Source organism: Erinaceus europaeus, chromosome X (assembly GCF_950295315.1).
Source record: "Erinaceus europaeus chromosome X, mEriEur2.1, whole genome shotgun sequence".
NCBI lineage: Eukaryota > Metazoa > Chordata > Mammalia > Eulipotyphla > Erinaceidae > Erinaceus > Erinaceus europaeus.
Window position 1 is genome coordinate 92,793,580 of NC_080185.1, and position 26,080 is coordinate 92,819,659.

Here is a 26,080-nt window from a genome sequence, read left to right on the forward strand (position 1 = left end):
ATATGTAATTTAGATGTGAGGATTTTAAACATTAATTCTCTGACAGAAATATTTTAGTTCTGTGGTCCAGGAGATGGTGCATAAGGTCTCCGGTATCACTTGCGCCAGAGTAATGCCCTTATTCATTCTTACCTCCCCCATTATAAATAAATAAATGAAAAAATACAAATTCCTCAGGCCTTTAGTATAGCTCTATACTGTAAATATACTTTCTTATACTATATATACATATATATATATTTTTTTTTTTTTAAACCAGAACACTGCTCAGCTCTGGCTTATGGTGGGGGGGGATAGAACCTAGGACCTTAGAGCCTCAGACATGAGAGTCTGTTTATATAACCATCATGCTATCTCCCCCACCCTGTAATATATTTATACTCAGTATATGTGTGATATTTACTATACCTTAGCTAATCTGTAGCCAACAGAAAGCATGATTAACCCAAAATTTTCAAAAAATACACTAAAAAGTTACCAGCTAATTTCTGTTAAAATTTTTCACCTCTTGCAGCCCAGGTGGTGGCACAACAGATAAAATATGAGGTCCTGAGTTCAATGTTTGGTATCATATATACCAGAGTGATGCTCTGGTTCTCTGTCCTTCTTTTGATTTCTCACTAATAAATCTTTAAAAAAAAAAAATTCACCTCTGCATTATTTATCAAAAACCCACTATTTAAAAATGATACTCATAGGGAGCAGTGGTGGCACACAGTAAAATACACATGCTACTATGTAACAAGGACCAGGGTTCAAGGCCCCATCCTCACCTCCAGGGGTAAACTTCAAGAGCAGTGAAGCAGAGGTACAGATTTCTGTCTTGCTCCGTCTCTGTCTCCCCCTTCCTCTCAATTTCTGTCTCTATCAACAAAATGAGAGGGGGGTAGGAGCAATAAACTCATACTGAAGGCACTGAGCTGCAGTGATAACCCTGGTAACAACAAAACAATAAAAGTCTTAAATCATTTTGTTACCAAAAATTAACATCACAGGGCTAGACAGCAGCTCACCCACTATAGTGTACAAGTTACCATACCTGAGGACCCAGGTTCAAGCCCAGGTCCCCAAATACAGGGTGAGGAAAACTTCACAAGTAGTGGAGCAATATAGCAGGTATCTTTCTTTCTGTCTCTCCCTTTCTATCTTCGTCTATATATCTATCAAAAAGAAAGGGGGTGGGGGGAGTGGCTGGCAGGAATGATAAAGCTATGCAGGCACAGAGGCCCTCATAGCAAAATTTAAATAATAATGTCAGTTTTAAAGACCAAAATAGTCAAATCATGCTGTATTTCAAGAACTCGAACTGAGCAATCACTTGCTGCTTATAATCTTTTAACAATTACTACAATATACAATACACAATACTAAAGTATTGTTTAATCCCAACACTCAAGTATTGTTAAATAACAACTGTACAAACAGAATTCTTTCAATAGCTCTAGTACAAATGAATCTTATAAAACAAAACAAAAACAAACAAGCAAAAACAAACTCAGAAACCAAGAGAAGTCAGTAGTTTGGTCAAAATATCCTCATACCTGGAAAACAAAAACAAACAAATTCAGGGGCAAGCAAGAGATACTTACCAAATGTTTTAAACATTCCAAAGTGAGTAAAAAATCTGAATGGAAAACTTGAAAGAAGATCCAATAATATATACATAGGACTAAGAACTTTTTAAAACAAGGAGTAAGAGCTAAGTTTCTGTCAGGAAAAAAAAAATCATACAAAGTGCAAACTAAATTTATCTTTGAAGGGTGTAGTGTGCCAAAAATTATAGCTAAAAAGAGAATCTTGGGAGTTAATTAATTCCATTATCTATCCTCAAGCAGCTTCAACTAACCCTAGAACCCAACTTTTTTTTTTTTTAAGATTTCCAGAGAATAAAAATTCTGGAAACTAATATAACTCAATGTTCTAAGGGAGGGGGGTGTGTTACAGAAATGTTTAAAAGATGAATGAAACTAAATAATTTAGTACTTCCTATAGCAGGACTCCAGCTCCTTCTATTCAGAATCCAATTCAAACACATAGCATAGGGCTATCAAGCTTTGCAACACACATCGCAACAGTGTTCAGTCTCACAAGAATGCAATCAAAAACTGCATGAGATTGTGAGTATCTACAATGCTTTATCTCACTGTTAAGGCAAATGGGTTTCAACTGAAATACTGTAAATAGTAACTCCGAGTCTGAAGGAATGAAGGTTTTTTGTTGTTTGTTTTTTTTCCCTTTATTCTCAATAAAACACCTGGTAGTTTTACTCGGCGACGTTATGAAGCCTTAATTCTTCCTCAAAACATAATGAAGCTTCAAGCTTCTCATTTTTAAAATATTATAGCATTCAAACACCAAGAAAGCAATACAAAACTTACTTGTATATATATATGCATATATGTTCAGTTCTTTTAAACCTAAACTCCAAGTGCCTAATAACTGCAGGGTTCAGTATTATAATTTGAATCCCAATGTTAAGACACCATCTCAACTGTGACTCTGTTTATTTTTTTAATGTCTTTATTGGGAGATTAGTGTTTTCAGCCGACAGTAAATACAATAGTTGGTACATGCATAACATTTCTCAGTTTTCCACATAACAATACAACCCCCACTAGGTCTTCTGTCATCCTTTTCCAGGACCTGTGCTCTCCCCCCACCCACCCCAGTCTTTTACTTTGATGCAGTAACTGTGACTCTATTTAAACACAGCATTCTGAGATGAAATCATCAACAAGCATTTCATATATTAGCCACACACACACACACACACACACACACACACACACACACAGATTCCGTATTATTAACACATTCAAAAGCAATAGATTTGATCAAACTTTTCCAAATGAATCATTCTGGCAGACAACTTCACCAATCCCTATTAGACCCATAATAATCAGTCCAAAAAAAAAATTAAGTTAAAATCTTTTATTTAATCTTTTGGAATGACAGCTTTGGCAGTAGTCAAGTATTAAAAAAAAAAAATTTGAATACTCAAGATTGGAAAAAAAAATTCAAGGCTTGCATTATTTCCGAGCTAGTCACTATTCATTTTTTCCAACGATAATATTAATGAAGCCAATGAGTTATATATTCAAAGTTTAATTCAAGTGTTCCGTTTCATCAAAGGAATTGGGCTTAATAAAATAATTTCCGGTCATAATGTGATATAAATCCCTTATATACTTGGTTATTTCGAAACAAAAAAATATAATTACAGATAAAAGGAATTTGTGTGCTAGCGACAAAAAAAATCCCAAGACAACTAAAAATAATAATAATAACTATTAAGTCAAGAATGAACTACTGGGCTTTTGTCATTTCAAACTTCCTTCCCAATTACAACAATAAAAGTAGATGTCAAATGCACAAGGTACTGAAGGTACTGAAATGTCTAATGGAATCAACATCTATGGCACACACTCCAACTTTCACTGTCCCAGTTAAGAAGCTGCATACAAATACGACTTGAGATTTTGGTCAGGAGACACAAACTGAGGTGGACAGATCGAGACCCCACAGCCTTTGTTCAACAGCTTATGGATGGGTAACTAAATATGCTACAGGTTGATATAGCATTTACCAGGCTTATGAATGCAGCTTCCAAGCTAGAAAAGGGTCCAAGAATTCTGTGCAAAGAATCTTAGATAAATCTTACTGAACACCATCGTGCTACACACTCCGAAGAGAGAGAGGCCTATTCATTGCTACTATTTATTTCCATGTTTACCTCTCCTCCCTCCCTCAAACCCCCCCTTCACTTTCTCCTCCCACCCTGTCCCGCCATCTTGGGCCGATAGGAGCAGCCATTACTTAACTAAATGACAGTGCCAACAACTTTCCACACAAATAAACAGAGGCTACACCCCGAATCCCTTGTGGCCTCCCCTGTCAGACACTGGAAACGAGGCTCCAAGGGGAAGAAAAGAAAGAAAGAGAAAGAAAGAAAGAAAGAAAAAAAGACAGAAAAACATTCGCAAAGAACTGAAGCATTTCTATGGCAGAAAGACCCAAAAAGTAAACAGTCACCTAACTTCAGGTAAAGCCCATGCCCATCGAGAGGCATGTCAACAGCCCAATGCAAACTCTCCACCGCCCTCAACTACGTGCAACTTCCCCCATCTAGGAGCAGGGACAGAGGAAAGCCTAAGACCCTCGGTGAAAAAGGCATCGCCAACAGTCTTGTCTGAAGGAAAGGAATAAAAAGCGGAGAAGACGAGTGGGTCGGAAATTTAGGAGCTATCTGTGCAGATTACGCCCTGCACAGGAACCTCGGGTAACCGCTCTAACCCCTCCGCCTCCTCCCAAGCCGTGAAAGAACCGACAATTTCGGCCGACCCGGCTGAGCTATGGCCCTCTTGCGCTGCCGTCTCTGTTCCCCCCCAGCTACAAGAGCAGAGGGCGATTTCGCAAGGGAGCAAACCGAGGTATCCGGGGGTTGAGGGGGTGGGGGGTGGGGGGGAGAGCAGAAGCAGGAAATACTTTTCCGGAAGCCCCTCGGCCCTCGGTCGCGACCACAATGAGAGCTGGCCTGGCCGCGGGGCCCGAGCGAGCGGGGCGCCCGCCAGCCGCCCGCCAGCCGCCCGGGAGACCCAAGTCCGCGCTCCGGCCCGCGGCTGCCTTACCTTGCCCAGTACGGCCTTCATCCTGGCGCCATCTTCATGAAATCTCACGAACCCGAAGAGGCGGCTGCGGGGAGAGGCACACACGGCTCGTTAACGCTCCGGGAACGTCACCGACCCATCCCTGCCCGAGCCCGAGGCCCCGGCGGCGAGGAGAGCGCCAAGCCGAGGTGCCCGCCCCGCCGCCGCCAGAGGCAAGCTGTGCTCGGGCCTCCCCGGAGAGTGGCGCCAGCCCGTCCGGAGCCGACCGGGCGGGTGACGGTGGCCCGTACCTGTCCAGCCCGCCGAGCGCCTCCCTCTCTTCTGCTGTCAGGCTGGGGGACGCCTCCTCGCTCTCGCCGCTCGCTTTTCCCGCCGCCATTTTCTTTTCCTCATCACCGAAAGCGGCGGCGGCAGCGGCGGCGGTAGCGAGCGACACTCCGCAGGATTTCATGGAAACGCAGCGAATTCACAACTCCAACGCCGACACCCCCCCCAACCCGGACCGGGACCTGCAGCGACGCCCCCAATCTCCGCTCGGGACCGTACACCAACTTTATCGCCGCCTCCTCCTCCGCCGCGGGCGGCAGCAACGAAAAATCCCAACGCGGCGGCGGTGAAGGCGGCGGTGGCAGGGGCTGCGGAGCCCCCGGGTCGGCAGCGGCGGCGGCTCGGCTGTAGGGTCACATCGCGGGGGCGGGCGAGGGGCAGCCACGGGTGGGGGCGGCGGGAACGACCGGAGCGCGCGGGGCTGTGGGGCACTGGGGGGAACTGGTTGGAGACACAAACTTCCCCGGCACCAGCACAAAGTTGTTGTAATTGTGTCACACAGCGAACCCCACGCCGCCGCCGTGCCCCCCCCCTCCCCGCCCGGTTGGCACAGCCAATCGGCGCGCCCCGTTTGCCTCACGTGACCTTTGTTGACTCACGTCAGCCGTGGCTCCACTGAACTTGCTAGCTGATCGAGCCCCGCCCACCGAGGCAGCTACCGACCGGGACCGGGACGCTAACTAATTCTGGTCTCTGATTGGTCCGATGGCCCGTCTGTCAGGGAAAAGGCCTGGCACCCAGCGGAACAGCAGGTTTGGTTGTGCTAGTTAAATACTATGGGGCAGAGAGAATGGAGGGTCCGGGCCGTATCACCTCGGGATCCGCTGCAGGCTCGGGAGGGGGAGGGGAGGAAAGGAGAGGGGAGGGGAGGGGGGGTGGGGAAGGGCGAGGTCCGGTACCTTCTGTAGCCAGCGCTAACTGAAAGCGAGGACGCTTTGCTCAGCTCACTAGTAGGCCCAGAAAGCAACTCTGGGCGTCACGCTCTCCAGGGGGGTCCCAGCTCCCACTAGTCTGGTAAGGGTCGCGTTTGCCTGGAGGTCTCCTGACCTTCGCCCTCCGAAGAAGTGAACGTTTGGGGCATCGTTGGGAAATAATGGCTTCCTCGAGGAGCGTGCTCGGGGCCATACGCCGGGCGCCGCCCTAGGCTACTGCCAACGCTCGGGACTCCCTCCTTCACGCCGAAAGTGAAGGGGAAAAGACCTCCTGACCCCCGGCTGGAGGTAACGAAGTGTCACCCACGGGGTCTGGCTCGTTGACCAGGACTCCCCACCGCCGAAGGTTTGTTGGCGGCACTTTGGGGCCAAATTTCCATACTGCCTGCTATTTATTATAGCATGGTATGAAAGAGCTATGATGAAAATATTGCTAAGCGTGATCTCCACATTGTTGGTATCTATTGCTGTGAACTCTGGGCCCATCATGGAAGAGTTGAGACTGCCGGTGCATAGGCCTAAGAGACATAAATTACGATCCTCAGCGCAGTTTACAGCCCGGATAAGCCTTTCTACCTACCATAATATGCTTTAGACAACAACAACACTTTCTTGTTCTGACCATACCTCAGATGCAGTAAAAAGCACTAGTCTTTAGCATAATTGGGAAGGAAAGTAATATGCCTTCGGTCCATTACAGCTTTCAAAAGCCTGATTTAGTAATAGATGTTTTACGTTAACAGGCACAACTAAGGTCTTTAAGACATAGGAAAATACTAGTGGCATAGGAAAACTACTGCCCCTTTATGAACTAAGTCTCGTGTACTTTAAATCATGTGACAAATAGACATGATTTATTTAAAATTGAGTTTCAAAATATAGGGAAAGTAATTCTGTGCTGACTTAGTAAATCCTAGCAGTTTTCAGTAAGGAGCTATGGAACTCCCAACTCATTTTGCACACCGTTTCAAATTGTTCCCCTGAGACTAGTAACTAACAAACTAGTTTTATATAGATAATATTTCATGTTTAATTACTTTCTCTGAAACACCTCTTCCATTCTTTATGGTATTCCATTTTACTTGAATGAGTGAGGACTGAATATTTTCTCCAGCTAAATTAACACATGCATTATTAACTTTGTCACAGCCATAACCTTCAAAGACTGGTTTTTGTTTTTTTGTGTTTTTTTTTTTTTTAAATATCACTAGCTCTTTCTCTCAAGACACACATGCACACAGTACCTGACTTGCAGAAGCAGAGATCAAAATTTTATCACTTTTTTTGGGTCATCTTCCTGGAGCTGGTGATCCTTAACTCAGGCCCTTTCCTTGAATTCTAAAGCCCCTCAAAAAACTTCCCCATCAAGTAAGCATTACTATAATAGTTGATACCAGAATTGTATCTAATGGATGCAATGGATGGAGTCATGCACAGGCCATGTGGCATTATGGAAGTTAGTATCTAATACAACTAGTCCAACTACAACTATCCACCAGTGTCACTTTTCTAGAAACTTACATCACTGTGTGATTTTTTTTTTTAATCTTGTATAGTTAGAAATCTCTCAAGTGGGAGTTGGGCGGTAGCGCAGTGGGTTAAGCGCAGGTGGTGCAAAGCGAAAGGACCGGCATAAGGATCCCGGTTCAAGCCCCCAGCTCCCCACCTACAAGAGAATCACTTCACAGACAGTGAAGTAAATCTGCAGGTGTCTGTCTTTCTCTCCCACTCTCTGTCTTCCCCTCCTCGCTCCATTTCTCTCTGTCCTATCCAACAACAACATTAATCATAACTACAACAATAAAACAACAAGGCCAACTAAAGGGAATGAATAAATAAATATAAAAAATTTAAAAAAAAAAAACCTTTCAAGTGTATATACAACAAGTATGAAAACTCTAAGATTTAAGACTGCCCTTAAAGAAAGAAATGGCGAGAGCTGAGCGGTAGCGCAGAGGGTTAAGCGCACGTGGTCTGCATAAGGATGGTGGTTCGAGCCCCCAGCTCCCTACCTGTAGGGGGGTCACTTTACAGGTGGTGAAGCAGGTCTGTAGATTTCTTTCTCTCCTCCTCTCTGTCTTCCCCTCCTGTCTCCATTTCTCTCTGTCCTATCCAACAACAACAGCTATGACAACAATGACAATAACAACTACAACAAGCACAACAACAAGGGCAACAAAATGGGAAAAATGGTCTCCAGGAGCAGTGGATTGGTAGTGCAGGCACCGAGCCCCAGCAGTAACCCTGGAGGCAAAAAAAAAAAGAGAGAGAGAGAGAGAACTGGGATATAGTGAGATTAATGATTTTATAAGAAATTATCTTTACACACTGAATCTGAAAACCCATATGGAAGGCAGAGCACTGTGGCTAAAGGAGTATGAACTCTTGAGTCACAAAGATCTCGTTTCTAGTTCCAACTTGATAGCTTGATGACATTCAACAAGTTAGTCTAATTTAAACTTCTATTCCCTCATCTGTGAAAAAGAGGAAAGAGGGCCATTTTACATGATTGTGAAGACTAAGGGTCAAAAGTTAGGTATATCAAACACATGATATACATTCAAAGACCTCAATAAAATGGTAAGGTAGAAATTTCCAAAACTCTTATCTAGCTTTCACATTAGGTTCTAAATCTCTTGGCCACTATTCTACTTATCAATCATCTTATCCCCTCCAAACTCCTTATAAATCCTAATACATAAACAGTCCTAATCTTTTTACTTAGGGCCTGTAATTCCAAAGTTGCTACATCTCTCCTTTATATTAAACTTTATAGCACTTAGTCCTGATTCTTATTTCATAATTCATAACTTAATACACTTAGGGGCTGGGAGAGTAATTTGAATTAAATTCACCAAGTTAATGTAACTAATTTATGTGTAGATTGATCAATATTTTAAAATACAAAACTTCATGGACTGGAAGGTGATGCAATGGATAAAGCATTGAATTCTCCGGCGGTAGCACAGTGGGTTAAGCTCACGTGGCACAAAGCTCAAGGACGTTGGTAAGGAATCTCAGTCGAGCCCCCCGGCTCCCCACCTGCAGGGGAGACGCTTCACAGGCAATGAAGCAGGTCTGTAGGTGTCTATCTTTCTCTCCCCCTCTCTGTCTTCCCCTCCTCTCCATTTCTCCCTGTCCTATCCAACAACAACGACAACAATAATAACTACAACAACAAGGGCAACAAAAGGGAATAAATAAATAAATATTTTTTAAAAGATGTTTTAAAAAATTAATAAAAAAAATAAATAACTACTGGCAGGTGGCTCACTCAGTAGAGTGTTCAAATTACCATAAGAGAGGACCCAAGGGGGGTCGGGCGGTGGCGCAGTGGGTTAAGCGCATGTGGCGCAAAGCGCAGGGACCGGCGTAAAGATCCCGGTTCGAGCCCCCGGCTCCCCACCTGCAGGGGAAGTCACTTCACAGGCGGTGAAGCAGGTCTGCAGGTGTCTATCTTTCTCTCCCCTTCTCTGTCTTCCCCTCCTCTCTCCATTTCTCTCTGTCCTATACAACAACAAATTGCGTCAACAAGGACAATAATAATAACCACAACGAAGCTACAACAAGGGCAACAAAAGGGGGAAAAAAAATGGCCTCCAGGAGCGGTGGATTCATGGTGCAGGCACCGAGCCCAGCAATAACCCTGGAGGAGGAAAAAAAAAAAAAGAGAGGACCCAAGTTTGAGCCTCAGGCCACCACTTGGGAGTACCTGCAGGAAGTTTCATAAGCTTTGAAGCAATGCCACAGTGTATTTGTCTTTCCCCTTTTAAAAAACGCTTTTTAAAAATGTTTTATTTCTGGGGGTTGGGTGGTAGCACAGTGGATTAAGTGCACATGGCACAAAGCACAAGGACTGGTCTAAGGATCCGGGTTCAAGCCCCCAGTGCCCCACCTTCAGGGAGGTCGCCTCACAAGCGGTGAAGCAAGTCTGCAGGTGTCTATCTTTCTCTTCCCTTCTCTGTATCCCCTCCTCTCTCCATTTCTCTCTGTCCTATCCAACAACAGTAACATCAGTGACAACAATAACAATAACGACAACAACCAGGGCAACAAAAACTGAAAAAAAAAAAAAAAAAAGGCCTCCAGGAGCAGTGGATTCGTAGTGCAGCCACCAAGCCCCAGCAGTAACCCTGGAGGCAAAAAATATATATAATTTATTTTAATGAGAGACATTAAGAGGTAAAAACCAGAGCACTATTCAGTTCTGGGGAGATTGAACCTGGGACCTTGAAGCCTCAGGCATGAAAGTCTTTTACAGAATCATGCTGTCTCCCCAGGCCTCTCCACCTTTCTGTCTCTCTTTGTCTCTCACCCTCTGTCTACTGTTGTATGCTTTACATTGGGTTCTAGTTCTCCCCTGCCAAGAGAATTGCATCAGTCCTGTTAATTTCGCGGGCCCACTTGGCCCCGCCCCTAGGAAACCCGCCAGAGTTCCAGAGTGACAGAGTTCCTGGGTTCCTGAGTTCGAGAGTGCGAGAGTTTCAGAGGGTTCCCCAGTACGAGAGTTCCAGAGTTCCTGAGTTCGAGAGTTGGAGAGGGTTCCTGAGTTGGAGGGTAAGAGGGAGTGCTGGTGCCGCCGCAAAGAGACAGCAGAGTTCTGTTTGGTGATTAGTTTGTCTTAGTTTATGAATCGTTGTTCCTGAATAAAGAAATACAGCTTCCCTGCCCAGCCATTGTCTCCGCGTCTCTGTTACCCGCCCGTGAAGCTAGACCAGCCGGCAAGAGCCTCCGAAATTTTAACAACAAAGAGCCATCCGGAATTTTAACAACAGTCTACCAAAAAAAAAAAAAAAAAAAAAGGCTGCTAGGAGCAGTGGAGTTATGTAAGAACCAAGCACCAGGGATAAGCCTGGTGGCAAAAAAACAATCATATATATATATATATATATATATATATATATATATATATATGTGTGTGTGTATATAATTTGTATCAGGTCAGATTATGAAGTAAGTAGTGCATCATTTGTAGAATAGTATGTAAATGCTTACATAAATACTATCACTTCATAGAGAAGCCCTATCAACTACAGGAAAATAAATTTGACTTTCAAATAACTAGATAACCTGAAGCATTTAGGAATATGTGGTACATTTGTAATGTTAGTGTCACATAAGAAAGTCATGATTTATCTAGACTTATAAATAGAACTATACTTTATACTTAATGTCAAGATCAAAAGTATATCCAAAAACAATTCCCCGGTACCAAGGAGATAGCTCAGAAAGTGAAAACACGGGAGTCAGGATGTAGTGCAGCGGGTTAAGCGCACGTGGCGCAAAGCTCAAGGACCGGAGGAAGGATCCCAGTTTGAGCCCCCGGCTTCCCGTTTGTCACTTCACAGGCGGTGAAGCAGGTCTACAGCTGTCTTATCTTTCTCTCCCCCTCTCTGTCTTCCCCTCCTCTCTCCATTTCTTTCTGTCCTATCTAACAACAACGATATCAATAACAACAACAGTAACTACAACAACAATGAAAAACAAGGGCAACAAAAAGGAAAAATAAAAGGAAAGTGAAAACACAGGACTTGCATGCCTGAGGCCCCAAGTTCATACATGCGTGTACAAACACACATACACACACCCCACCATATGCCAGAGCTCAGCAGTGCTCTGGTCTTTCCCCACCCCTTCAAAGAAATAAATATTTAATAAGATCATTTTTAAGTATTCATTGGACAGACAGAATTTGAGAGATAAGGAGAGAGATAAAGATCTACAGCTCTGCTTCACTCATGAAGCTCTCTCCCTGCAGGTGAGCACTGGGGGCTTGAACCCAGGTCCTTGCACACTGTAACGTGTGCTCAACTGGGTGCACCACCATCCAGCCACTTAAGATAATTTTTTTTAATAAAATATTTTTAGTAAGGAGTCGGGTGGTAGCGCAGTGGGTTAAGCAAAGGTGGTGCAAAGCACAAGGACTGGAGTAAGGATCCCGGTTCAAGCCCCCCGGCTCCCCACCTGCAGGGGAGTCACTTCACAAGCAGTGAAGCAGGTCTGCAGGTGTCTGTCTTTCTCTCCCCCTCTCTGTCTTCCCCTCCTCTCTCCATTTCTCTCTGGCCTGTCTAACAATGATGACATCAATAACAACAACAATAATAACTACAACAATAAAACAACAAGGGCAACACAAGGGAAAATGAATAAATATTAAAAAAATTTAAAAAAAGAATTAAACATAATTTTGAACTGAAAAATCTAATAGCCAAAATTTAGAACTCATTATGGGCTCAACATCCAAACAAAAGGGATAGAGGAAAGAATCTGCAAGTGTCAAAAGAGAACAATAGAGTTACCCAATCTGGACAACAAAAAGAAAACAAACAATAGCCTCAGGAAACTGAGACTTGAACAAAACATCTAACGTGTCACCAGCACCCCAGAAGAGAAGTAACAACACGTGACCCAAGAAGTATGCAAAAACATAGCTGAAAACTTTCCAAATGGACCAGCCCCCTATATCGAACTCTTGGAGAATTATATAAGTGAATTCCCTACTATAATACAAAGTGATGAGCACTATAAGATCTGCCCAAACTTTTGTAAATGTCCATAGAAAAAGGCAGATTTGGGAGTCGGGCGGTAGCGCAGTAGGTTAAGCGCACGTGGCACAAAGCGCAAGGACTGGGGTAAGGATCCCGGTTCGAGCCCGCGGCTCCCCACCTGCAGGGGAGTCGCTTCACAGGCGGTGAAGCAGGTCTGCAGGTGTCTTGTCTTTCTCTCCCCCTCTCTGTCTTCCCCTCCTCTCTCCATTTCTCTCTGTCCTATCCAACAATGACGACATCAGTAACAACTACAACAGTAAAACAAGGGCAACAAAAGGGAATAAATAAATATTTGAAAAAGAAAGAAAAAAAGAATATTTATAAAAAATAAAAAGGCAGATTTGTCAGCTTGGTGGTATAAGATAAAGCTCTGAGATGACCTACAGGGATGCAGAGGTTACACAGGCTCCTGCACTGAATATGGGCCCCAGATCAGATCCATGGGGTTTACGGTGAATGGTATCTATATACTTTTCCCATATTTGGGAGCTACTCTCTTCCCTGCTCCAGCTTTCTAGTCTTATTTTCAACTCTGACACCATCTCCCCAGACAATACCTTTAGCCCACCTGTATGTTAGTTGTCAGGATCAGGCAAAAATGAGTGAAGTCCTGGGCCCCTTGGAATATACCTAAAATAGATTTCTTAGCTTTTTCCAAAATGGAGACCCCAAATCTCATCTGTTCTATTCTTACCTTTAGGTTCCTGATTATTAAAAAAAATTGTTCTGCTTTATATCTTAATGCTTTTCAACCACCAAGTTGCAGGTGCTACTACCGTGACACCAACCTGACTTCCCTGGGCAGACGACCTACCAATGTGTCCTGGAAGCCCACCTCTCTAGATCCCTGCCCCACTAGAGAAAGAAAGAAAAACAGGCTGGGAGTGTGGATTGACCTGCCAATGCCCATGTTCAGCGGAGAAGCAATTACAGAAGCCAGACCTTCCACCTTCTGCATCCCACAATGATCCTGGGTCCATACTCCCACAGGGATAAAGAATAGGAAAGCATCTGATGGAGGGAGTGGGTGTGGAACTCTGGTGGTGGGAATTGTGTGGAATTGTACCTCTCTTATCCTGTTGTCTTATCGATCATAATTAAATCAATAAAAAGAAAGAAAGAAAGAAAGAAAGAAAGTAAAAACCCTGAGACAATAGAAGATGAATTGGTAGCATGCAGGCTAGGCTTAGGGCAAGCTGGGGCAGCAACATCTGAAAAGCACAGAAGCTTAAGAATATGAGACCTCTGATCAGTTCAAGGAGCTGAGTGTAACAGTGGACTAAAGGATAGGGCAAGAATTGGAAGTTGAAGTCAGAAAGTTAGGCAGTACCATGAGGAATCTGGAAAGGCCCACTGAAAAATAATAACCACAATCATTCATTTTTAAGCACAGAAATAATGACTGTATGGTTGCTATTAGTGTTAGTGCTACTGCTTCAAACAGAAGAGTTCCTTCTCAATACCAGGCACCAGACTTAGCCTGAGTAGACAGACTACAGGTCAGAAAGCTAACCTCTACAAGGTCAAATCCAGCCTTCTACCTGCTTTTACACAGTCATTTCATCACATGTGATAATTACATGAATTTTGGTGTTCATAAATAAAATTTTATTAGACCACAGTTATTCTCCCTCATTTACATACTTTCTCTGATTACTTTTTTAAAAAATGTGTTTTTTTATTTATTTATAAAATGGAAATACTGACAAGACCATAGGATAAGAGGGGTATAATTCCCACCACCAGAACTCCATATCCCATCCCTTCCCCTGATAGCTTTCCTATTCTTTAACCCTCTGGGAGTATGAACCCAGGGTCATTATGGGGTACAGAAGGTGGAAGGTCTGGCTTCTGTAATTGTTTCCCTGCTGAACATGGGCATTGACAGGTTGATCCATACTCCCAGCCTGTCTCTCTCTTTCCTTAGTGGGGCAGGGCTCTGGGGAAGTAAGGCTGTAGGACACATTGATGGGGTCATCTGTCCAGGGAAGTCTGGTTGGCATCATGATAGCATCTGGAACCTGGTGGCTGAACAAGAGTTAACATATAGAGCCAAACAAATTGTTGACTAATCATGAACCTAAAGGCTGGAATATTGCAGATGAAGATCTAGGGTCTCCATTTTGGAAATAGCTACTAGGTCTATTTTAGGGATATCCCAAAGGGCCCATGACTATTAGTTTTTGCCTGAGGCTGACATCTGATGTGCAGGTGGACCTTTTACAAAACTGTGTGGAGTTGAATAGTACCAACAGAGGATTTATGTGATGCACTTATCACTTTGTACTACAGCTTAATGCCCTCCAAATCACAGTGATACTGTTTTAACTTTTATATTACACCATGACTTTTTTTTGCCAGTGTATGCCTGTCATGTCAAAACAAGAAAGAAGTGTGCAGAGGTAGATAGTATAATGGTTATGCAAAGAGACTGCCATGCCTGAGGCTCTGAAGCCCCAGGTTCAATCCCCCCCCCCAACATAAACCAGAACTGAGCAGTGCTCTGCTAAAAAATAAAAATAAAAAAAAGAGAAATGGGCATGGAGTGTGGCTTCTGTTGCTGTAACATTTGGTGGCAAAGCATTCATTATGTACGAAACACTATAGCCTTGCTAAAAGAATGCAATATTCGTCAACATCATTGGACTGCTTGCATCACAACATTCCCAAATGACAGGAAAGCAACACTAAGAACAAGTAGAGAATTTAAAGCAGTATTTCATCACAGCAGAATGTCTTCACAAGACAGAAAATGAAAATGAGGTTACAAAGTAAATTTTCTTTTTCTTTTTTTTTTTTGCCTCCAGGGTTATTGCTGGGGATCAGTGCCTGCACCATGAACCCACTGCTCCTGGAGGCCATTTTTCCCCCTTTTGTTTTTTGTTGCCCTTGTTGTTGTAGCCTTGTTGTGGTTATTATTGTTGTTGTTGATGTCGTTTGTTGTTGGATAGGACAGAGAGAAATGGAGTGAGGAGGGGAAGACAGTGAGGGGAGAGAAAGATAGACACCTGCAGACCTGCTTCACTGCCTGTGAAGCGACTCCCCTGCAGGTGGGGAGCCCGGGGCTCGAACCGGGATCCTTGCACAGGTCCTTGCGCTTTGCGCCACGTGCGCTTAACCCGCTGCGCTACTGCCCGACCCCCCAAAGTAAATTTTCTGAGTGGTTCATTTCTTAGCCAAATAAGGAAAACTTTATTGGAGGGGTATTTATTGAAGAAATCAAAACAATGTATCCAGAGAAAATAATTTTTTTATTTTTATTTATTTGTTTTTGGATAGAGACAGAGAAATTGAGAGAGAAGGGGGAGATAGAGAGAAGAGAGACAGACACCTGCTTCACTACCTGTGAAGCAACTCCCCTGCAGGTGAGGAGCCAGGGGCTCGAACCGGGATCCTAAGCAGTCCTTGCGCTTTGCGCCACATGCGCTTAAGCCGCAGCACTACCGCCCGAGAAAATAAATTTAAGACTGTTCGTCTTTCATCTAGAATATTTGCTTGGTGGTGGTGGTAGGGGGGCGCAGTGCATTAACAGCACATGTTAACAATCACAAGGATCAGGATTCAATCTCTAACCCACACCCGCAGCAGGGGAAGTTTCTTAAGTGGTGAAGCAGGGCTACAGATGTCTTTCTCTCTCCCTCTCTCTGTCTCTCTCCATCTGCCTGTCTGTCTCTCTCAACCTCTCTATATCCCCTTTCCTTCTCAATTTCTCTCTGTCATATCAAATAAAAATAAATAAGTAGGGGGGACGGTCGGTAGCACAGCGGGTTAAGCCGCACATGGCTGCAAAGTGCAAGGACGGCCAGCCGTAAGGATCCCGGTTCTAGCCTCTGGCTTCCCACCTGCCGGGAGGTCCTTTCACAAGCAGTGAAGCAGGTCTACATGTGTCTGTCTTTCTCACACCCTCTCTATCTTCCCCTCCTCTCTCCATTTCTCTCTGTCCTATCCAGCAACAATGACAGCAATAACAACAACAAGGGCAACAAAAGGAGAAAAAAAAAAAAAAGCCTCCAGGAGCAGTGGATTTGTAGTGTAGGCACCGAGCCCCAGCAATAACCCTGGAGGCAAAAAAAAAAAAGCAAATAAATAAAAAAAAATTAAATAAATAAATAATTTTTAAAAAGAGTGGTTGCTTGTAGAGTTGAGGGCCTTGAGAGCAACATCATTAATTAAAAAACGAGAGTTGCTCTCCCTCTCTCTCTCTCCTCTTTCTCTCTCCCTCTCTCTCTCTGCATCTCTCTCAAAAATAAAACAAAAAAATGAGAGTTGGCTGACTGGTTTTCCTAGACTTTTCATGAGTTAACAAATAATGCTAATACTACTTAATTGCTTATATGAAGAGTCAATGTCTTAAAGTGACTTAAAATTGAGAATCTATAGCCTGCATGGAATAACCACGGGAGAATTTTTTTCCTGCCACCAGACCTCATACACACATATCCCACATCTTGCGCAATTTTTTCACTTTTTAAAAATAAATATTTATTCCCTTTTGTTGCCCTTGTTGTTTTGTTGTTGTAGTTATTACTGACATCGTTGTTGTTGGATAGGACAGAGAGAAATGGAAAGAGATAGGGAGGATAGAAAGGGAGAAAGACTGACACCTGCAGATCTGTGAAGCGACTCCCCTGCAGGTGGGGGGGGGGGGGCTCAAACCGGGATCCTTATGCCAGTCCTTGCGCTTTGCACCACCTGTGCTTAACCCATTGCGCTACCGCCCGACTCCCAGTTTTTTCACTTTTTTTTTCTTTTTATTTCAGACAGTATAGTCGAGGAGAAAAAAGAGAGAAACAACACAGCACTGCTCCACCACTGTCCAAGGAACTTCCCCCAGGGGTTGTGACACTCTCTGTGATATAGGGGTGTGAACCCTAGGCTTCCCACATAGTAAGGTGAGAGCCTTATGGGAGTGAGCTATTTCCTACGCCCAGGGACAAATATTTCCAAAGAAACTGAGAAAACATTTCATTACAACATGAAATGGAAACTTCGGAGATGTGATACAATTGATGGCACCCCAAAGCTTCTTTTTTTAAAAAAAAACAAAACAGTATTTACTAATTCAAATGGACATATGCACCCCCATGTTCATAGCAGTGTTATTTACAATAGACAAAATATGGAAGCAACCTAATGAGGGCTGACTGTATCCTAATTTGTTCTACCAAATAACATTTCAGTGCCGTAGCAGTGGCAAAGTCATATCATGATTCCTCAGAGCTCAAAACAAAAATTTACAATGTCTGAGAAGAACTCCTAGTATTGAACTATGAAAGACTTTGGAAATTAACTTTTTTTTTAGAAATTTTATTTGCTTTATTTTAATGAGAAAGACATATAAATATACAGAGAGAGAGAACAGGGCACTGCTCAGCTCTGGCTTATGGTGGTACTGGGGATTGAACCTGGGACCTCAGAGCCTCAGGTACAAATTTTTTTTTTAATAAAATTTTATTGTCTTTATTTTTTTTAATTTTTTATATTTATTTATTTATTCCCTTTTGTTGCCTTTGTTGTTTTATTGTTGTAGTTATTATTATTGTTGTTGTCATTGTTGGATAGGACAGAGAGAAATGGAGAAAGGAGGGGAAGACAGAGAAGGTGAGCGAAAGATAGACACCTGCAGACCTGCTTCACCGCCTGTGAAGCAACTCCCCTGCAGGTGGGGAGCCAGGGATCAAACCGGGATCCTTACTCCGGTCCTTGTGCTTTGAGTCACCTGTGCTTAACCCGCTGTGCTACAGCCTGACTCCCTATCTTTATTTATTTATTAGATAGAAACAGTCAGAAATTGAGAGGGAAGAGGGAGATAGAGAGGGAGAGAGACAGAGAGACAGAGATACACCTGCAGCCCTGCGGCACCACTCTTGAAGCTTTCCCCCTGCAGGTAGGGACCAGGGGCTTGAACCTGGGCCCTTGCACACTGTAATGTGTGCACTTAACCAGGTGTGCCACCACCTGGCCCCAAGGCACAAAAATCTCTTTTGCATAACCATTATGCTTGCTGTCTCCCCAGCCCTTTTGGAAATTAACTTTTGCTGAAGACTTGATAACATGTCTTAAAAATTTTTAATCCAGTTACAAGGTAAAAACAACACTTATACATTGAAAATACTGTAGTAAAATCATTTTGATGACGGCTAACATTTTTGAATTACAAGTGCCATCAGGCCACTCTCTACATTTCTGTGCTATCAAAAGTTAAAATAAGAAGTAGATTACCCATTTCTATATAAATTCGCAGGAGCCATATTTTCCAAGTTCAAACTACAATTTCAAGCAGCATTTTTCAGACCTTACTGCAAGTGAAAGGAAATTTCCATATTTCAAAATTCACTTAACTGTGCAATTGAGGAGTTTCTACCTAACCATCAATTGGAAGTGATTAATCTACAATGTAATGACATACTAAAGGGGAAATGCGAAGAGGAAAATCTAATAGAATTCTAAAAATGCCTTCCATGCAATGAATGTGCTCAACTAAAATCACATTCACATGTATTGATGTCAGTGTTTGGCAGTACCTATCTGTATGGAAAGTTATTTTCAAAAATGAAATCCATAAAGGCCCATTACAGATCATCATTTACAAATTAACATTTACAAGGTAATCTGATGACAGAGAATGCTAATTTTGAAGCTTAATTAAGCAAACTGTATTCCAAAAGTAAAGACCCCCATTCTTCTAATTCGTTGGTCTGTATTGCCAAAAGTTGCACTCAATTATTTCCTAGATTTTAAAATTTTTCAGCAATAAAATATTTGTGGAATTTTTTTTCTCTCATGTTATATAAGTGCTAACATAATATCTTTGGGGTTTTTTTTTTTTTGCCACTTGGACTACAAAATCTAAAATATTGGGAGTCAGGCGGTACCACAGTGGGTTAAGTGCACTTGGCGCAAAGCGCAAGGACCAGCATAAGATTCCCAGTTCAAGCCCCCAGCTCCCCACCTGCTGGGGAGTCGCTTCACAGGTGGTGAAGAAGGTCTGCAGGTGTCTATCTTTCTCTCCTCCTCTGTCTTCCCCTTCTCCCCATTTCTCTGTGTCCTATCTAACAATGACGACATCAATAATAACTAAAACAAGGGCAACAATAGGGAAAATAAATAAATAAATTTTTAAAAATCTAAAGCATTTATTATTTTGCCCTATATAGAATAAGTTTGCCACCCCCACACCTATGGACATCTAATTTTTGATAAAGGGGCCCAAATTATTAAACAGAGGAAGGAAGCTCTCTTCAATAAATGGTGCTGGGAAAACTGGGTTGAAACATGCAGAAGAATGGAACTGAACCACTTTATCTCACTAGAACAAAAGTCAACTCCAAATGGATCAAGGACCTGGGTGTTAGACCAGAAACTATCATTTAGAGGAAAATATTGGTGGAACACTTTCCTACCCAAACCTCAAGGACATCTTTGATGATACAAACCCAACTGCAAGGAAGACTAAAACAAAAACAAATCAATGGGACTACATCAAATTGAAATGTTTCTACACAGCCAAAGAAACTACCACACAAACAAGGAGACCCCTCACAGAATGGGAGAAGATCTTCACATGCCATACATCAGACAAGAGACTAATAACCAAAATATACAAAGAGCTCAGCAAACTTAGGAAATGACCCCATCCAAAAATGGGCAGAGGAGATGAACAGAATATTCACTACAGAAGAGATCCAGAAGGCTATTAAACACATGAACAATTGCTCCAGGTCACTGATTGTCGGAGAAATGCAAATAAAGACAACACTGAGATGGCACCTCACCCCTGTGAGAATGGCATACATCAGAAAGGACAGCAGCAGCAAATGCTGGAGAGGCTGTGGGGACAGAGGAACTCTCCTACACTGCTGGTGGGAATGTAAATGGGTCCAACCTCTGTGGAGCACAGTCAGGAGAACTCTCACAAGGCTAGAAATAGATCTCCCTTATGACCCAATAATTTCTCTCCTAGGGATTTATCCACCCACCACCTGTCTCCCATTGCACAAAAACCAATAACAAAATAATAATAATAGCATATAGCAGTTTCTCTGCCCTTAAAGACTGTTCACCAGAATACTATTCTCTGGGTGTCGGGCAGTAGCGCAGCAGGTTGAGTGCACATGGCACAAAGCGCAAGGACAGGCGTTAAGGATCCTGGTTCAAACCCCCGATCCCCTGCCTCCAGGGGCGTAGCTTCTCAAGCGGTGAAGCAGGTCTGTAGGTAGGTGTCTTTCTCTCCCCTTGTCTTCCCCTCCTCTCTCCATTTCTCTCTGTCCTATCCAACAACATCAATAACCACAACAATAATAACCACAACAATAATAACCACAATAACGATAAAAAAAAAAAAGAGCAACAAGAGGGGGAAAAAATAGTCCAGGAGCAGTGTATTCACGGTGCAGGCACCGAACCCCAGCAATAACCCTGGAGGCAAAAAAAAAAAAAGAATACTGTTCTCCATCCCCATTCTTTCCTTCCTTCCTGCCTTTCTCTCTCTTTCTAACAGATACAGCAAGAAATTGAGAGAGAAGGGAAAGATAGGAAGCGACCCAAAATACTACTTCACTGCATCCCCTGTTCTTGTGCATTCTAAATGCACATTCTGCTGGGTGCGCCACCACCCAACCCCTAGTTTTCTATTTCTTTCTTTAAAAGATTTTATTTATTTATGAGAAAGATAGGAGGAGAGAGAAAGAATCAGACTCTGGCACATGTGCTGCTGGGGACTGAACTAGGAACCTCATGCTTGAGAATCCAAAGCTTTACCACTGCGCCACCTCCCGGACCACTAGTTTTCTATTTCTTAGTTACCTAGGCAAATGGAAAGAAACAGGAGATGATTGGAAGATGTATTGTGTCATGCATTACATTCGAAGAGATAGGGGGCTGGGCAGTGGTGCACATGGTTAAGAGCACACATGAGAAAAAACAAACACACAAAACAAACAAACACATTACCATGCATGAGGACCTGGGTTTGAGTCCCTGCTCCTCACCTGCAGAGGTGAAGCTTCACAAGTAGTGAAGCAGGTCCGTAAGTATCTGTCTTTTCCTTTCTCTCTCAATCTCCCCTCCTCTCTCAATTTGTCTGTGTCCTATGAAAATAGGAAGGGGGGGCGTGGGAATAGAACTAGAGAAAAGAAAAATCTCTGCTGGGGAGATGTAGATTCATCATGCAAGCAGGCACTGAGCCCCCCCCCCCAGCAATAGCCCTGATAGCAATAAAAAAAAAAAGAAAGAAAGAAAGAAAAAGAAAAAAGAGTTACAAATGCGAAATGAGCCTGTAACATAGGAATTCAGCCACTGCTTCCAAAGACAAACAATAGGTACAGGAGTACCAGCAAAGCCCCCCCCCCCCCCCCAGTCCACCTTACTGATAGAGTAAGGAGAATAGCCAATACAAATCTTACAGATCTAGGGGAACATCTAGAAAAATCAGAGCAAATGAGCATTCTTCACCAGAGATCAGGAGAACATTTTAGACGCCTTTCAACATCTACGAAAAGCAAAATTCATGTGGCAGAAAACTCAATTTGGTGTCAAGAACAAAGCTGATACAAATAAATTGAATGAAATGGAAAAACAAGTGGAAACAATGAGAGATGAGATTCGTAGAGAAATAATAATGGAGAAATCAGAGAAGTAGGAGAGATAGCATAATGGTTATTCAGAAAGACTTTCATACCTGAGGCTCCAAAGTCCCAGGTTCAATCCCCACCACCACCATAAGCCTGAGCTGAACAGTGTTCTGGTAATAAAGATGAGCAAGAGAGAGAAGAGAGAGAGAGGAGAGAGAGAGGAATCAGAGACCTAACATGTTTAATTTGTATTCCTAAAAGAAGAACAAAGACAGATGAAAGATATAATAATGATAAAATTAAACAGAAAATTTCCTGTGTTGAAGGACAATGTACATTAAGTGAGAGAAGCCACTATATTCTAAAAGTCAGTAAAAAAAAATGCATAGTTGAACACATCATAAGAAAAGTTTTAAGCTACAATGTTAAAGTTTTTATATAAAATATTATTTGATTTAGGACCCGTGCAAGGATCCTGGTTCGAGCCCCTGGCTCCCCACCTGCAGGGGAGTCACTTCACAGGCAGTAAAGCAGGTCTGTAGGAGTCTGTCTTTCTCTCCCCCTCTCTGTCTTCCCCTCCTCTCTCCATTTCTCTCTGTCCTATCCAACAACAACTACAACAATAAAACAACAAGGGCAACAAAAGGGAATAAATAAATAAATAAATAAATACTTAAAAAATCATAAAAAATATTATTTGATTTAATATAAAATGCTAAATATTTACATGATTACTTTATATAAATAATTATTTAGGAAAATAAAATCAGATTGTCCAGATAAAAATGAAAGTCAGTCTGTTTGATGTCTCATATCTAGAGAGAAAAATTTATGACGCCAAATTATATAATGCACATTGGAATTGTCTTTCAAGTATAAAGATGTCAGAAGAACTCTGTCATTTAAGAGGTGTTAAATTGTATTACCCCCTTAAAAATTGTTTTCCAATATGTTGGTTTTTTTGTTTGTTTTGACATCAAGGTTATCTCTGGGATTTGCTGCTTGCACTATGAATCCACCCTTCCTGACAACCTCTTCTTTCCTCCTCCACTCCTCCCTCTCTTCTCCTCTCCTCTCCTCTCCTCTCCTCTCCTCTCCTCTCCTCTCCTCTCCTCTCCTCTCCTCTCCTCTCCCCTCCCCTCCTCTCCTCTCTTTTATTTTGATAGTAACAAAGAGAAATAGGGTGAGAAGGGAGGAGAGAAAAAGGGGGAGAGAAAGAGAGACACCTGTAGCTTACTCCACCACTCATGAAGCTTCCCCCCTGCAGGTGGGAATCAGGGCCTCAAACCCAGGTCCTCATACATGGTAATGTGTGTACTTTACCAGTTGCGTCACCTTCTGGCTCTACAAATATGTTTCTTTAAAGAAAATTCATTTGTTTGATGACTGGGAAGTAGCTTATCCAGTAGAGCACACATTATGATACAAGTTTGGGCTCCTGACTACCACAAGAGAGTGTGCTGGGCTAGGGTGGGGGTGAGGGGAGGAAGCTTTACGAGCAGAATGGTAGTGCTATGGTAGCTCTCCTACTTACCTACTTACCCTGTCTTTCTCCATCTCTCACCCTTTATCTAAAAGGAAAAAAAAAAAAAAAGGCCACCAGGAGTGGCTGAATCGTACAGGTACAAATCCCATCAATAACTCTGGTGACCAAAAAGAAAAATTATATATATTGTGATAGGAAATTTCCAGATTTTAGCCCCTGGATATGTGTATAATATGTGCTTAAAATCTGATTATGATGCATTTGTAAGTAGGCCTCAACACAGGACAGAAAGACTGAAAATATAATAAAGAGTTAAGAATGTGTCTGAGGGATGGACTGCAGCGCCCAGGAAAATGACAGGAAGCTTCCAGATTTAGCCCCTAGATATGCTTATAATACGTATGTGATTGCTTTGTTCTACTTAGTGCCCTGACCCAGGGAGACAAGGAACTCTCCCATTCCTGACAGATGCTTAAAGAGTTAAATAAAATGGTCAAGAAGAGGAGAGAAATTTCCAGAATTTAACCCCTAGATATGCTTATAATCTGATTGTGATGCATTTGTAAGTAGGCTTCAATACAGGACAGAAAGACTGAATATAATAAAAGCTTAAGACCGTGTAGAAGGTCTGAGATAGCGCAGGTGGTTAAGACAGTGCAGTTAGATGCAGGCTGGCCTTTACTAAGTGAGCAAGTGATAACTAGTAGAGACGGTGAAGGTCAGACTGAAGTTTTATGGAGAAGGCAGCTTCTGTAACCCTGGCTAGCTTCTGCCCTGCTAAAAGGTACCCCCCCAAACACACACACAGTGGTGTATCTTATGCTGAGGCAAAACTTTCCCAGACAAAGCTATGCAGGAAAGTAACTAAGCAACCAAACCGTGAGCAATGGGTACAGGTCCCAACCCTTAACCTTGCAGCCTCTGCTTCTGTAATGACGTTTTTTGCTCTCATGCCTGAACCCCCTATATTAGCTTGTACCCTCCCTTTGTTCAGAGCCAGAGTTATCAGAATGATCTGAACTCCTGGCCCGCATGTAAATACAAGGCTCCTTTCTTCCTCCACCCACTGTGGCTTCAGTCATCTTGATTATTTTTTTTTTAATTTGTTATTGGATAGAGACAGAGAGAAATTGATAGAGAAGGGGGAGATAGAGAGGAAGAGAGACAGAGAGACGCCTGCAGACCTGTTTCACCGCCTGTGAAGTGACTCCCCTGCAGGTGGGGAGCCGGGGGCTCGAACCTGTATCCTAACCGGTCCTTGCGCTTTGCTCCACGTGCGCTTAACCCGCTGCGCTACTGCCCGACTCCCAGTCATCTTGATTATTAATAGAGTTTCTTAACAATTAGAGAGAGAGAGAGAGAGAGAGAGAGACCAGAACACCACTCTGTCACATGCAGTGTCAGGGATCAAACTCAAGATATCATGATGTCATGTAGGCAAGTCCTGTGTTTTACTGCTATAACATCTACCCAGACACTATAATGGATTTCAGCTGATCACGAGATGAATCATTTCTGAAAATGGCTCTGAACCTGAAAGCCATTTAAAAATGTGTAAATATGGGAGTCGTGCAGTAGTGCCGTGGGTTAAGCACAGGTGGTGCAAAGTGCAAGGATCGGCTTAAGGACCCTGGTCCTTAAGCCTGCGGCTCCTCACCTGCAGGAGAGTCGCTTCACAGGAAGTGAAGCAGGTCTGCAGGTGTCTATCTCTCTCTCCCCCTCTCTGTCTTCCCCTCCTCTCTCCATTTCTCTCTGTCCTATCCAACAAAAATGGCATCGATAATAACTACAACAATAAAATAAGGGCAACAAAAGGGAACAAATAAATATTTTTAAAAGTGTAAATATGAGTAAGTTAAAACAAATAATCTGCCTCACAAATCCACACTAAGCAATGTCAAAAGACAAATGAAAAATTAGGGAGAATATCGGCAATTATTATCACAGGCAGTTACTTCATTACTCTAGTAGAGTAGTTAGGAATCAATAACAAATGAAATCTGACAATCCAATATAAAATTGATATGAGCCCAATTCATGGAAATAAAAATACAACTCTCTAAAAAGTTGCTAGAGCATACATACTTATAACAAGAGACATACAGATGAAAAGTATGCCATTTTCTACTAATCATAATAGCAAAGATGGAAATATGAAAATACTCCAGTTTGCTGATTCTTGGGGAAGCAGGCACTTTCAAACATCTCTGGTAGGTGTTGATAACTTCTATAGAAATTCACCTGGTGGGAGTCGGGCATTAGCGCATGCAGCGGGTTAAGTGCACGTGGCGCAAAGCTCAAGGACTGGCATAAGGATCCGGGTTGAGCCCCCGGCTCCCCACCTGCTGAGGAGTCGCTTCAGAAGCGGTGAAGCAGGTCTGCAGGTGTCTATCTTTCTCTCCCCCTCTCTGTCTTCCCCTCCTCTCTCCATTTCTCTCTGTCCTATCTAAGAGCGACAACATCAGTAACTACAACAACCATGAAAAACAACAAGGGCAACAAAAGGGAAAATAAATAAATATAAAAAAATTCACCTGGCGATGTTTTTCAGAACTTAAATTATTAACTAAGTCCCACTGTTTCCATTTCTAACAATACCCTATAGATA

General features: G+C 42.8%; 1 protein-coding gene and 1 long non-coding RNA gene across 10 annotated transcripts in view; one reads left to right on the top strand and one right to left on the bottom strand.

The window, feature by feature from the left end:
* The window catches only part of KDM6A (lysine demethylase 6A), a 186,340-nt gene extending 180,786 nt beyond the window's left edge, over positions 1-5,554 (bottom strand). For all 9 annotated transcript variants that reach the window (XM_007528219.3, XM_007528218.3, XM_060182509.1 and 6 more), the window contains exons 1-2: positions 4,898-5,554; positions 4,629-4,692 (exon numbers count right to left, since the gene is read on the bottom strand). In XM_007528219.3, the coding sequence (XP_007528281.1) occupies positions 4,629-4,692; positions 4,898-5,058 (225 nt within the window). In that variant the 5' untranslated portion in view covers positions 5,059-5,554. The remainder of the gene's footprint in view (positions 1-4,628; positions 4,693-4,897) is intronic.
* A 265-nt stretch (positions 5,555-5,819) lies between these two features.
* The window catches only part of LOC132535842 (uncharacterized), a 144,391-nt gene continuing 124,130 nt past the window's right edge, over positions 5,820-26,080 (top strand). The window contains exon 1 of the long non-coding RNA XR_009547576.1: positions 5,820-6,212. This is a non-coding gene — a long non-coding RNA (uncharacterized LOC132535842). The remainder of the gene's footprint in view (positions 6,213-26,080) is intronic.